Consider the following 14,591-nt stretch of genomic DNA (forward strand, 5'->3'; position numbering starts at 1 on the left):
ATATAACTAGAACAAACCCCATGGTTGGGAACTACCAAGGTACACTCAGATACCCGAGGAAGCTTGTATACGATTTGACCGGGATGTCAAATTTACTAGATTCGGTTGAAGCTAATAAATAAATAATTAACCGTGATCTATAATCATTTTCAAGGTAACATGGTCGCCGCTATCCGATGAACTGGAAAGGCTGCTATGAAAAGGTCCCTCTCAGGCGCTGATCTCAACGCCATGAAAGCTCATTTCAAAATAAGGAAATTGTGGAGGAGAATTATCACGGGAGATATGCCTTACATGCGGTCCTGAGACCCATCGGACGAATTTTGGTCACGCATTGTCGAAAAGCGGTGCATAGTACACATGCAGAGAGATATACAACATGCCTCGGTGCTCGGGACTTGGGACTATTAATTCGAGAGACGTCCCATCGATCACTAGTATTCAGTGATACTCCGGCTCTTGCTGTATCGGCTTTCACACTATGATCCTTAATCTGATTTTTTTTTTAAAATTGGAAGGTGTGATTGCCGATGAGAAGATCTGGATATAAATTCAAGTTGGACTGAATTCCGTATACCAAAATCTACCCCCCGTCTCTAGCTCAAAGTATTTGTTCCACAATGTGGGGTGCATGAAATTACTGCCAAACGATAGACATTTCCCCGCATAACTCTCTCGGCATATGTACTAGTTAGTATTCGTTTGAGCACTCCGCACCGACTTGAACAGGATAGGTGTTGATCATCAGTCGATTATGCCATATATAAATCAGCACACATCCAAGTGTTTCCCCTTGTCTTCATGCAAAGCCTCGAGTCTGTTACCTTCACTTCAAATCCCTCTACTATGAAGCTCTGCAGCGTTCTTTGTTTCTTGTTCTGCAGATATGCAGCAGCAGAACTTGTTCAGTGGGAGTCAAACTGGTATTTCACCGATACACACATCCACGCAGTTCCCCCAAGCTATGCTACTGCGCTGCAAAAGGCTGGTGGTGGCCCATCTGGGTTTGCAACTCCGAATTGGACGGTTCAAGGCACCTTTGAAAGCCTTAAGACTACTGGGTCTGCCAGAGCTATTTTGTCAATCTCAGCTCCTGGAACACCAATTCTTGGAACTGGCGAATCGGCTCGAGAACTTTGCCGCAAGACGAATATCTACCTGGCCAGCTTAGCAGACAAATACCCACACAAACTGGATTTCTTTGGCACTCTTCCGGACTGGAGAGACGTAAATGGGACACTCGATGAAATCAAATTTCTTTACTCGACGTAGAAGACCGCTGTTGGTGTTAGAATATACACAGTATACGGTGACCATTTGCCCGGCAATAGGATATTTGAGCCAATCTGGAATCGTCTAGAGAAGTACGGTGCCCTGGTATTCATACATCCTGGGATGATGGAAGTAAACTCGTTCTTTATTAGTGGCTTTCTTCCTAAGCCAATCGTCAATTACCCTCAACAAACAACTCAAGTAGCCGTTGATCTTGTGTTAAGTGGTTAGATCTCGTATACCATCTATGGACCTGATACTTTCCCATACAGGGGGAACACTTCCTTTCATATCCCAGCGTGTACCTGGAAGTTTGATCATTCCTAAGATTAGTAGTAAGAGCCGTGTCACCGCAACTAAAGCAGTGGCTCAGTTTAGGCAGTATTACTATAACACTGCACCCAGCGGATCAGGTATATAACTGAACGGCCTATTAGAGACTACCGACCCATCTCATGTGCTGTTTGGAACCGACCATCCATATGCACCTGCGACATCGAGGTAGAATTCAAAGAATACCTAGCATTCGCAGAAAAGCATCCACAACTCTCGCCGAAAGTGCTGAGTCGAAATGCCGAGGATCTTATTTCCAGACACAAGCTACGAGAAGTCTAATATCACATTAAACTAGTGGCTGGTTATTCTCTGCTTCTCCGCGGTGGTGCTCAGCTCGTCCGAGAGTACCATTCGAATAGAAAACCAGCTACTTACTTGAAGCAGAAAAAATTGAGCCGAATTGGTCTAAAGAGCCAGAGCTAACCGATTCTGCGGAATTTTGTGTTCTGTGCTCCCAATTGTATCTTTCTCATCCAAAAGGTCATATGAGCTCATTTTTGCCCTTTCGGAGTATGGAAGACAGTAGTCTCTACGTGAGCAATAAGCTAAATTTGAGAACCGGAAATATGTCTGATTTTCCATTCGCGGCATTCACCATTTTAAGAAGACTCAGGTACCACTCAAGTCCTCAAGACACTGTTTCCCACTAGAAGTAATGGTAGTGTATATGAATTCGATGCTTATTAAATTGCAATTGCGTTGAGCATACAAGTGCAGTAGACAAAGATCTTTCCCCGCCGGGATCCGGTTATCCTCGATGTGTACGGTCCATCTTAATCCCCTGATTTCGTCAAGGTTATGATTATTCCTACCAGCATTCATTGGGTTAACAGCCAACCCCGCTTAGTCAGGCCCCAAACCCAGAACTGAGCTTTTTTGCTGATCCTTTTGTTCCATCTTAATCCTTGCTTTCCCAGATACGCCGGAATGAGCCCCGAAATGCGGGGAATGCTATGTATCAGCCGGGATGGAACCCGAAACTATATCCATCGCTATTTCTATTTTCTTTTCCGTGGGGAAACGCTCTGCCTTTTGTCCACTCCTGATCCAGTAATTCCCAACTTTACCCCGTCGAAGTCTGCTTTATGGTTTCATGATGCCTGGGAGCCATATCCAATGTCTGTTGGGAATGAGTTGTCAGCGTTTTGATTTACCAGGCATGGATTCTGTCTCTCTCTGTCTAGGAGCGCCAACTCTAAGCCCAAATAATGCCACCCTACTTTGGAAGAACAGGTAAATGATAACTAGTTTTGCATTGTGCGAAACAATTTTGAACGAGAAAAGTGGAATATGACTGCAGTCATCTCCATCTAATTACTACTTCTGATTCCCGGGTCCTCAGCCAAATTTGGTAAACGTAAACTAACTTGAGAAAAAATCAAATTTACCCTACTTTGTACATATGATGGATTTCTCAAGCCAGCGAACTGTGAGGTGATGCGGGCAACTGAATCGGCCAAGGATTATGTACTTGCTTGAGCAGACTACAAAACGCATGCGCCACAAACAACCATTAAGAGCACAGCGAGAAATATCACCAGCAAAAAAACCTTCACACAATGATGATCGTCATGAATGCGAAAAGTGGACACCTCTCGGGCGCACAAAGATATGTATAGATCAATCGGCAATGCGTGGCAAATTTTCTGCCAATATCGAGGCGTTGGAGACGAAAAGAGCTAATGATCTAATGGTCCGGAAAGGACCCGGTACGGAGTCAATCCGGGGCGGAATCAACCCGGGTGCTTTCCACCACGAAATGAACCTCGCTTGGTCTTCTTTGATTGATACTTATAAATGTGGAGAAGAATTGTTGCTACGATATGAAAATGGACAAAGGACCAAGTTGTATACATCGTACAACGTTCACTCCAATGTCGTCCATCTCTCCTTATATTGAGAAATGGCATCTATCTGTCCGCGTAATACAATTTCTCCTCACAGTCTCCATTTTTGCTCTAGCTTTATATGGTATGTTCGTCGCTTCGTCTAACCCCAGAAGAGAAAAAAAGTCTAAACTCACTAGCGATAATTCCACTGCCGTTTGAACATGTTACCGTCTTTGTCCTTTTCACGAGCATCTGGACTGGGGTGATTGTCATTCCATCTGCCGCTTTAGTACCACTTTATTTGCAAAAGTGGTCATCTCCAGTGACTCTGGTCATCGAAACAGCAGCTTTGGCTCTTTGGCTCGCGGTATTTATTACGATCACAGTGTTTTTACACCGTGTTGGATACAATTATGGGGGCAATATTCGGAGTGCATGGATATCGACAACTGTGCTTAGTGCTTTGGAATGGTACGTTAACTCATGAAAGGCAATCTGGCATTCAAAACATGAATACCTGGAAGACGAGTGATTAATATGGGACATAGGGTGCTTTTTGCTTGCACAGCAATAAAGGCTGCAGTTGATTTCAGGCGATCCGGGTGACCGCTGCGTGGTACAGTTGAAGGTTTGGTCAAAAATTCGGCCGCTTATCGGCTCCTATCGACTTCGATATTCCTATAGAGTAACTAGTTCCCGAGTACATAATTGAGCAATAGAAACTTGAGACCTATGATGAAACGCCAAAAACCATACTCAGTGTCTTTTAATTTTCAACAAACAATTGGAAAATTCAGCCGTCAGAAAAGAACATGTCATCTTTTCGCGAAGCGAGAAACAATCTCTGAAAAAGAGTCAAGAGTCGCATGCTTTGAGTGTCAGAATTGAAGATACTAGTAAATCTTGATTCGAGTTGGAAAGTAGTTGGCCTTCAGCGGATCCGCACACGGAGTATGGAAGTGGACCAAATTCGGAACGTACACCGGAATGATTCCGGCATGATGTAGCTATCGTTTGTCCAATTGGTGGTAAAGTAACGAGAGATATTGGATCTCCTCCTCCAACTCCTACCCACCAATCTTAGTCCAACCCACGAGACCTTTAATATTGATTGCATTCTTGACCAAGAAGTGGAAACAATGCAGCAAGACATTCCCAATCAGAAACCTCGCCGTCGGAAAATCGCGCTGGCATGCGAGCCTTGCCGCGAACGCAAGTCTCGATGCGATGGCAACAAGCCTATATGTGCATCTTGCACACGTCGGAGGCTTCCGACCGACCGGTGTATATACGTGGCGGAATATGCCCGGGCAGCAAGCAGCAACGAGTAAGGGCCTCCAACAAGTCGTAAAGAGAATCCTACTAACTGGATTGTTCCAGATACATACGCGCCTTACATCATCGGATTCGGGAACTGGAGACTGGCTCGGGATCTCAACGAGCTGAGTCAGGGTCCGTAAACCCATCAGCTCCAGTTGGTGACGAAGCGGGAAGATCAGGAGATGCCTGTCCTGCACAGTTGGACGTTCCTGGATCGCTCATGCCAGGTGGTGAACAAACATTGCTGCAAAACAGGGAATCCCCGACACTTCCTGCGTCAAATGCGCAAATCGATATTTCTGGAACTACTGATTCGCCTGGTAACATCACTGGCATGGGCGCCATGATCAATATCAACGACCAAGACCAAGCTTCCAGTCAGAACTCAGAGTATTTCGGGAGTTCATCAGCAGCATCGCTGGCGTGTTTCCTCACGGGGGACCAAAGGCAGCAGCGACGACATGCGTGGGCTTCACAAAAGATACCGTCTTTTGACTCGTTCAGTAATCATCAGATCGGATATTTGGACATGGAATCGTTCGCGCAAATGGAGGGACTTGTTTTACCTCCTCGGAACCTTGCAGATCATTTGCTTGATTGCTTCTGGGAACGGGTGTTTTGTTTGTATCCTTTCTTTGATCGTAAAAGTTTCCAACAAGCATACGAAAACCTCTGGCTGCCGGAGAATCATGCCAGCCACAAGCTCACAGATCTGAATATTGGTCTAGGAGATCGATTCAACTCGGGGCAGAACTCAATCGTCTTCAATTGTGCACTGAATATTATATTTGCTCTGGGATGTCAATTCTCGAAGCTTCCTCTAAATGACCGCCAATCTCTTACAACGTCTTTTTTTCTCCGAGCAAAGCGACACATTGGGCTTGATTTGGTGGATATTCACTCTATAGGAGTGGTCCAGACTCTTCTGATCGTGGCATTGTTCTTACAGAGCACTCCCTATCCTCATCGCTGCTGGAACTCGACCGGAATGGCCTGCCGTCTTGCACTTGGGCTGGGATTGCATGAAACGAATCTAGAGGATTCCAAAGATTCATTAGAGCAAGAAATCCATCGAAGAACTTGGCACGGCTGTGTAATTATGGATATGTATTTGCTCCCACATTTCTCAAGACGAATTTTTCACAGGCTTATTATTGCAGAACGGTCAGCATGGCATATGGACGGCCGACTATGACAAGTCATCTCGCAAGAGTCCCGTTGCCAGGGTCATTCGACTTGATATCGGGCACGGGGCCGGAATCCCCATCACTGATCGCTTTTTATACTTCTACGATTCAGCTTTACTCTATCTTAGATGGTATTCTCTCAGATGTTTACAAGGCTTGGCATGGCCGATCTAATGAATCCACACCGGAAGCACGGCATGGCGGCCTAGAGGTTACTATTCGTCTTGAAGATCAACTATTACAATTTGAATCTTCTATTCCTCCATTTTTGAACTGGACAACCATACCTGTGCCTCCACCTAAGTCCGCAATGGAGGAAATGATAAGCAGACAACGAAACGTTCTTCACTCACGGTAGGTATCTTTTCCAATTCAAATAGTGTCTTACTGACGACCAAGATTCCTTTATCATAAACTCCTACTCTATCGGCCCATGCTCACACGGCTTTCTTTTGAGGAACAACCTGACGAAGCCCAGTACCGTTCGCCAACCTCTCATTCAGTCTTGTTACGAAAGTGGGCTGCAGGGTGTATTCGGGCAGCAGTAGACCTTATTTCTCTCGTCCATGAGACATATGATTCATCAACGACGGATACGTGGTGGTATAATGGATTTTGTGAGTGTCGCTCTAACTTGTGATATGATGTTCATCAATTCTCATGGGAGCGCAGATACTTCTACAGCAGCCATGATTTTGATCATATCTTATTCGTGCTACCAAGCCAGCGAACTTGATTTACCAACAATTGACACTACATGGCGAAAGGCAGAAACTGTCTTGCAACATCTGGCTTCATTTAGCGTCTCTGGTCGAAATACGCTCAATTTTCTCCAGGCAATGCGAAATCGATTCGTCTCTCATCTCAAGGTGCATTTACCTGACACAGGGAATGGCAGTGTGCCTACAACACAAGTTTCCGCGGAACAGGGCCAAACAGATTTGTCACAGCCGGCCGTTGATACATGGCAGCCTTTAAGCTGGGATGAAGGCCTGTCAACAAATGAACTGGGGTTTCTGGGCCCATTTGATATCAGCGAGATGCAGAGTTGGTTCCCACAGACCGGGATCTTATGATTCAATATATTACAGTATGACAACAACGCTTTTTTGCGAAGTATATATTCTATCCGCAAGACATTGATCAAATAATCTTGGTGCCATCGCTTCCGAATTCTATCGACCACATTTTAAGAGAGGGAGGCGGCTCTAAAGGAATTTCCTCGTAGCGAAACGAATTCAAAGGCCCCTAGGCTAGCTAGGAACTGCACATTGTGTATTGAATCCGATTTTCGAGCAGGTAGAGGCTGCTGACCATTGCGTTATTCCCAGCAATCCAAACTGTTTTCACACCCAGGTATGACATCGGAGGAAGATAAGGAAAATTTGCCCAATTGATCGCATGGGTGACAGTGATTTACCCAAAAAATCTATAAATGACTCTAGCTGTCATATAATGGTTCCCTTTCACAACAACAATTTTCCGCGCCAAGAAATCACGAGCGTCAATTGTTTCCATACGCCACAACTAAATCTCCAACCAATATCTGTCAGTAGCCTTTGAGAACTAGTTGGTCCTGACTGATATGAGACTCTTAAGACTACTTTGACAGAGCTCAACATCTTTCTCCAGAGCCAACTAACTAGCCGCTTGCTGGCGAAAAATCAATCAGCTAAAATGCCTCAGTACATTGCATAAATGCTTAGAAAAATGAAAGGCAACACGGCCGAAGGAAATTTCGGCAGTCATACCAAGTTTGTCCGGATCGTTTAGAAGACTTGATTCCTGGTCTTAAAAGTACGATCTTTGTTAGATATTGATCAATCAACGCCTCGGAAAAGCTGACCAATTCCCAAGAGCCTCTGAGGCTTGAAAAGAATTTTTCAACGAGTCGTTTCATCATGAAACAGGACTTATTCCCACTATAGGACTCTCGGAATCTTCAGTGGTGATGCTTTTAAACCCCAATTCCTGTTCATTCCCAGCGTTTCGTTTTTTTCGGGACGACTCCGAATTTAAAGCCCGGGGTCCAGATGACCATATATGGGCAAATCATATGGTGCTTGGAAGACCCTCATCACTCCCAATATTCCTACCGCAATTGATATTGCCTGGAAATGAAGATCGAAGTCCATAAATTACATGGCTTCATTCGGGCCCTCTCCGAGAAAGTGGACCCAGTCCGATTGAGCGGATACGTTCGCGGTCTGGACGGGGCGGATCTAGGCATATTATGCTAGAGCATTCTTACCGTCTGTATTCTTTTGTACATGAGCTAGTAATGAGGAATTGATAATCTCCCCATCACTTTGTGCGCATGATATCACAAGTTAGACGTCGACAGCACGCGTTTATAGTAAAGTTGACACACCACTTTTTCTTCCGCTTTCCATTTTCCATTTTGTTACTCTTTCTCTAGGACTGTAGCTTCAGGTTTACTTGGTGGTTGGTTCAACTTGCTTCCGTCAATACACCAGTACGCCTGGCTGCCACTACGCGTTTTATCCTTTCCAATATATGGGTTTGCCACCACTGGGGTAAGCCGGATTGTACATACTCCAGTGTTCTCTCCATTAGCGCCGATTTACTCACGGGTACACTTTAGAATGGAACTAAAAAAAGTATCAGTGCGAATTACTAGTAGTAGTAATTTATGACTGACTTAGGATTGTTGGCATTGGACTTCTGCAATGGCTATACATAATAAGATCCTGATGTCCCATGAGGAACTGAACTGGTCAAACTATCAGTCCTTGCATAGTGGTATCCCCTAGAGTGGAACCACCCATGGAAACGTTTTATATGCTCCCGCAATACCAAGCGGATGGTAGGTGCAGACGAACATAAGATTCCAATGTGAAGTTCTAGGGCCGAAAGGATCCAAATTGGGGTTCCAACCCAGATTTCATCATAAGTTGAGAAAAGGGTATAGAGATAGCCGGTTTTAACGGCCCCGCACGCGCAGATAAGCAGGCCAAGAAGAAACATTCCAAGGGCCCCAAGGCGCTGATTTAGAGGTAGATCCAACTGCCACGCCAATGGAATTGGAACTAACATGATCCAAAAATCCAAGATTGTTGAGACGAGACTCCCAGTAAAAAGAATCATTTCACGGTTCGTGCAGCGGTATGGATAGTTAGGGTAAAATGATGGCGGATTGAAATCATATTCGGCTTTGACCGGGCTGTTACATTTAGGGCAGGGAACAAAGGCATCTTTGGTAGGACTAATGGCATACGAACCTGCATCGAAATAGTAGCGCAAAGATGTATGATACTGCCAGTCCAGCAGTGACAAAGATCGTGACGTAAATGATGCACTTGTAAAGCATGGTTTTTGTCTGGGCAACGAGGCGCAGGTAGAAGGCAAGAAACGATAGGCGGACAAAGGTTGACGCCAAGGAGAAAAAAACAAAATCAACATTGCTAAGAACCTTAGCTGGTCTAAAATTCTGTGGTGGTAGATCCCATGCATGCCTGTCAAGTAGGTATTTCCATTTGGAAAGCAAGACAATAATCGTGACCACCGTAGTCGGGACCTTGATCAATGAATTAGAAAGACAAGTTCACCAATTAGTCATGATAGGAGTTGAGCTTACCATTGCAAGTATAATCAGGTAATCCTCTGCAAAAAACCTTTTAGATATCTTGAGTTTGTCATACAAACGCACACCCAGAACGAACGATGCTAAAACATAGAACAGAAGAACAATTATTGGCAGGGCTGGTCCTTTTGTCTCAGGATGTGCGTAGTTTGGAGCTGGCCACCCAGCTACAACATCAGGTGGGATTTCAATCATGTTGATCTTCAGGTCGGTTGCTTGAGGCACAGGAAAATGTGCCCAGAGAGATAAAGTTGAGGCAATGAGGACGTTATCTTCAAGCTTCCAGAGGAAGCGTGGTAAGGGTCATTTGGGAAATTTGCCCGGGTGGTAGGCAGAGAAAGAAGCATAAGATAAAATATAGAAATATGACAGTCTTGGATGAAAGGTCGCACTTGGCACCTCCACAGGAGTAGCTTGTCATGATATCTGGGTCATGACGCGGAGACCGTGGTTGACCATGGTGAACTTGAACTCTCTATTGCCACATCGGATGCCACTACTTATGCGGTCTCCCCCCCTCTCTTGTATCCGAGGAGTAAAACCTAAATACACCTAATATTTATTACCGGTAATTCTGATTGATCATACTGAGCGTCAGGTGGCCCTGCCATGTTCCGAGTGTATCAGATAGATTCCGGTTTCCGCGCCAGAAAACACGACGGAGACTGATCTGCATACATACCGTGCGACACACAGCAGGCTGTGGCCCCTATTAGCAGCTCAGCACATACGCAGTGTATTGCAGACCCCTAAGTAAGCCATCCAGTCTGTGGATAAGTTACATGTCGCCCTTTGAAATCTACTTTCAGAGATTTGGTACTCCCGCGGATCAAGTTCTGAAACCAATTTGGCGCTCCTCGCTGCATGACATCAGCAAGAATCCTGCCTCGGATGAAGATAAATGACTCATCAAACCAGCAAAACAACTAAAGATCCTCGGTAGATAAACCGTTTCGCTGAGCCCATTGTCGAGTATATTTACAATGGCATCCACAACAGTGTCAGCTTGTAAAAGAGGCATCAGGAGCCGGGACTGGGTTGTCTCGCCTTGAAACAGCGGCGTCAAGCTCAACACGGCCATAGAGGCGCTGAAGTTTGTAGCATTCTGGACTCAGAGCTCTTGCATGAGACACGAGCTAAGGCCATATTATGAGGTTGCGCTTTTGCAATAAAAGGCTCGAGCCATACCTCATGAAATGCAATTGATGCGTTTGATGCCGCGTAATCAGCCAGTCCCGGCGGCGGGATATAGGCACTCGCCGAGGCTACATTAAAGATATGTTGATGGGTTCGTAGTTTCATAGCTGGAAAGAATTCTTTTGACAGTAAGAATGGTGCCAATAAGTTCGTTTTCGGGGCTATGCTGTTGTTGCTGTAAATACCCCCAATTACTGTCCATTAGCGCGATAGACCGGCATTATTGACTGCGACTGTTAGCCAGACATTGTTGAGGTGTCTATATCTGTTTATTTCGCTGACACAAGACAGTTGAATCCCCGATTTCTGCTCTGATCTTTACGCAGATAGCTGCGATATCTTTCTCATCGCTCAGATCGCATATGTGATAGAGTATTCGGGTTTTCTCTGCCCATGCTAACATTATCAAAACTCCACAGGTATGTCGTTCATTTTGAATGAAGGCCAATCGAATAAAGCCTTGAATGTCAAAGGATGATGTCCAATACGACAACGCGTGAGCCCAGGGTAGCCAGGCGCTAAGCGACTCCTGCCCCAATACCGCAGCTTCCTTCAGTCACTACGACCAGCTCCTTCTACCAATCCCATGTATCATCTATAATCCAGTTGTTCCGATTAATTGCACTTGGCCATTGGTTGAGCCACATGAGTACACTGGCTGCTGAGGTGATTTGAAGTGGCTTCTCCCAAGAAGCAAGAGAGCTGCATCTCCCCACTGGATACAAACACGATAATGTGATGAACGGATGAAAAGTCGATTTCGCAGGCCTGCTACCATGAGATCGATGTAGAGCCCTTTGCGGGGAGGAAAGCCTGCTTTGTCTATCGTGCTCATGTTCAAGTTCCGAGCAAGGGGTAGGGGAAGAACTAGAGATAGCCACAGAAGCGTAAACCTCTATGTGTAAATTTACATAGGATGTGGAACAAAACGACATGTGAATAACTACCTAGGCAAATATCCTCTGTTGTCTGGCATCGGAAGCGTTCCAGGTCCGTGGTTGTTTCGGGTTGATCCCGGAAAGGATCCGGCTGGCGGTTCACTCGCATCTGACAATGGACCCATCCACCCCGACGGTCGAAACTGTCCAAATAGCCAATGAAAACATTTGTGAGAAGAATGGGTTGGATAGCCGCCATATATATCTAAAAATCGCCATACGGGAGGAGCAACACTTTTGCCACATTTCCAACTAGGCACTTGGATCTTGTCTTTGCTTACCATATTTTTGTTTGCCTAATCCCTTTCTACCATTCATTGACTCCCTTATTCTCTGTGCTTAGCACATCTAAACTGCGGATTATAAATACGAGGAATCACGAAAATGGCTCCCCAGAGTGGCTCAAATATAAAAAATCTAAGCGGCACCTGGGTGATGGTAACTATACTGCATATCTCATGAAACCGGCATCATATTAACCCACGTCCTTGAATAGGACAAAACCCTATCGACCAACCTGGATGCAGTTTTGAAATTGGTAAGCGTCTCAAACCATTCCCTGATTTAGCGTATAAGAAGGCTGAAGAACATCAGCAAGGGATTAGCTGGATCATAAGGAAGGCGATATCCGCATCAACTGCTACCCTGAAGATTACACAGGGCTCGGAGGAAGATGGCGACAGCACAGACTGTGAAACTACCGGGTATATGGTGCTGGAGCCTGCACTAGCTGCAGGACTAGAAGGCACACCAGAGAAACGTCAGTTGAACTGGACTAAGTTCGAGCACAACGATACCCTTTTCGGCCGTGTCATCATTCGTAGTCACTATATTTCCGGGCAGAAGATTGAGGATGGCCGAATCCGACCTCTTCTTGAGCCTTTTACGAAGGTTGTTACCAATCCAGACGCTCAATCTATGTTGACGGAGGCAGTTGTGCTGTCACCTGAAATTTCCGGTGCAGACAAGACGGAGAGAGCTTTTATTCACGATTCCATCTGCAGCGAGTACCATGGGTGGAAAGCGGAACAGGTAAGCATATCCAAACCATGTTAAGCAACTAGAAAACTGCTCACCGAGAAACTAGGTCTGGGCAGTGGAAATGATGGGTGAAGAATCATTTTTGACTCGTAGGGTCGTGGTCTGGAAAGGCTCATATGCTGAGGTTGCTCGCGTTTTCTATAGGCTTGCATGATGGTTGTGGTGGCTTGATATATCACTTTTCCGAATACAGATAACTTGAGGTATAAAATATTGTTAACAGAGCACCATGAACTGGAAATTTGTAAAAGTATTCTGGACAACTTACCACATACTTTGCTTTGCCCTTGCAATAAAATACATGGCCAGCTTCTCAACTAAACAAAGCATAAGCCGCTACCTGGGTAGTCATAAGTCAGTCATTTTTCATGGAACAGAAGGTCAAATTTTACTCACAAGGCTTCTTACGAGGAAAAGCTTTGGGGGTTGTGAAACTGGAAGAGTGTACCTGTTGCAGTATTGTCCGACATGGTTTGCTCAATGTGTACACTGGCAGCGACCCCAACAGTGCTGTGGTTCGCGAATCTCTGCAGTCATGAATTTAAACTTAAACATTATCAACCAAGATGTATGAAAATATCTCATTGAACAAATCGATATTGAGTGCATGTGCAAGGATAGTTTGCTAATGACGATTAGGCAAAAGCTGGATAATATACACAAATATGAGCAAGAACTACACGTGCCAGCGGACTAAGAGAACATATGGCTCCTCGAGAAATGCACCTAGCTATCTTCTCAGGATAAAATATCGTACTCTGGCCAACTGGCTTTTCAGAAGCTCCAATATCATCGGGACATTTGCTGCGCGAGCGGACTGCGTGAACCCGAAAACACCAATAAAAAGAAGAGCAAGGACCAAGATTCTCCATGATTGATGCGATGACGGCTTTTTAGCTTTCTGTTCATAGTGAGTATGATATTTCAGACTGGCTGAAGGCGAACTGGCTTTGATATTTCAATCGGACCAGATGGGAAAAAGACTCCGCCACCAGTAGTGGCCTTGAGTCCAAGGATAAAACATGGAGTCCCATTTGGTATCATTACGATACCACTATTTTGTCTACCGTCAGAGAGGTATTTGGCAAGATTAGAATGGCTACAAAACTTACCGATACACAGCCTGCGTTCCAAACACGCTTACTCAATGCGTCCTGTACCAAGTAAACGTAGTCATGCTCAGCTTCAGGCTTCAGATCAACCGATAGGGCGTCACCATCCAGAACAGGCTTCAAAATATGAAGAGCGTAGTTAATTGAGCTGGCGTTAATGTTTAAGAGCCTGCCCTATGCTAAAGTGAAAGTAATAGAGGGTCTTAGCTTACTTCTCGGCAGCTATCATGGCCGACGTATGTCCGGTAGCAGTATTAGGTCCAAGGAGCATGAAGAATTTTGGAAAGCCACTCAGCGCAGAACAGTTATACGCGGCTGGGCCGTCATATTTAGTCCAGTGTTGTGATACATTCTCGCCGTTGCACCCGACCACATCCATGTAGGGAAGGAACTTGTTCGTTTGGAAGCCTGTCGCGAGAATTATTATGTCCGCTGGAATAAAGCCTTTGTCTGTCTCGATACCGTCTTCTGTAATCTCCTCGGTTTTTGCGTCGGTTAGAAGGACTTTATCGTTGTGTAGCGATTCAAGATACCCGGGGTCGAATATTCGCCTCTTGAGGGTTGCAAAATTAGCATCGTCTCTTGCACCTGATTGCCAAAGGATACGAAGATTTAGTGACATACCTTGCATCCCACATCGAAGTCTAGAATTAGAAGGTCGTGGTATTTTTCTGGGCCTGCTTTGCGCATGTACTTTTCAACTTGCTTTCGCCGCTTCTCTCGCAGTCTTGCTGCTCCATTTTTCATCGGAAATA

The 14,591-nt window shown here is 45.2% G+C and overlaps 3 protein-coding genes across 3 annotated transcripts; 2 read left to right on the forward strand and 1 right to left on the reverse strand.

Annotated features, from left to right (window-relative positions):
• Window positions 1-846: 846 nt before the first annotated feature.
• On the forward strand, window positions 847-1,272 carry N7533_012408 (uncharacterized protein; the record flags this gene model as incomplete). The annotated part of the gene is made up of 1 exon (XM_057109058.1): window positions 847-1,272. The coding sequence occupies one exon, from the start codon at window positions 847-849 to the stop codon at window positions 1,270-1,272; it is 426 nt and encodes a 141-aa protein (XP_056954159.1).
• A 3,304-nt stretch (window positions 1,273-4,576) lies between these two features.
• N7533_012409 (uncharacterized protein) lies at window positions 4,577-7,020 on the forward strand (the record flags this gene model as incomplete). The annotated part of the gene is made up of 5 exons (XM_057109059.1): window positions 4,577-4,764; window positions 4,818-5,850; window positions 5,904-6,298; window positions 6,344-6,561; window positions 6,617-7,020. 5 exons carry the CDS (start codon window positions 4,577-4,579, stop codon window positions 7,018-7,020), a joined length of 2,238 nt encoding a protein of 745 aa, XP_056954160.1.
• A 6,662-nt stretch (window positions 7,021-13,682) lies between these two features.
• Window positions 13,683-14,583, reverse strand: N7533_012410 (uncharacterized protein; the record flags this gene model as incomplete). The annotated part of the gene is made up of 4 exons (XM_057109060.1): window positions 13,683-13,778; window positions 13,837-13,984; window positions 14,049-14,389; window positions 14,461-14,583. The coding sequence occupies 4 exons, from the start codon at window positions 14,581-14,583 to the stop codon at window positions 13,683-13,685; spliced, it is 708 nt and encodes a 235-aa protein (XP_056954161.1).
• Window positions 14,584-14,591: the final 8 nt, after the last annotated feature.

Source organism: Penicillium manginii, assembly GCF_028828005.1.
Source record: "Penicillium manginii strain IBT 31320 chromosome Unknown utg000009l:1.0-3297300.0:1.0-3298630.0, whole genome shotgun sequence".
Classification (NCBI taxonomy): Eukaryota; Fungi; Ascomycota; class Eurotiomycetes; order Eurotiales; family Aspergillaceae; genus Penicillium; species Penicillium manginii.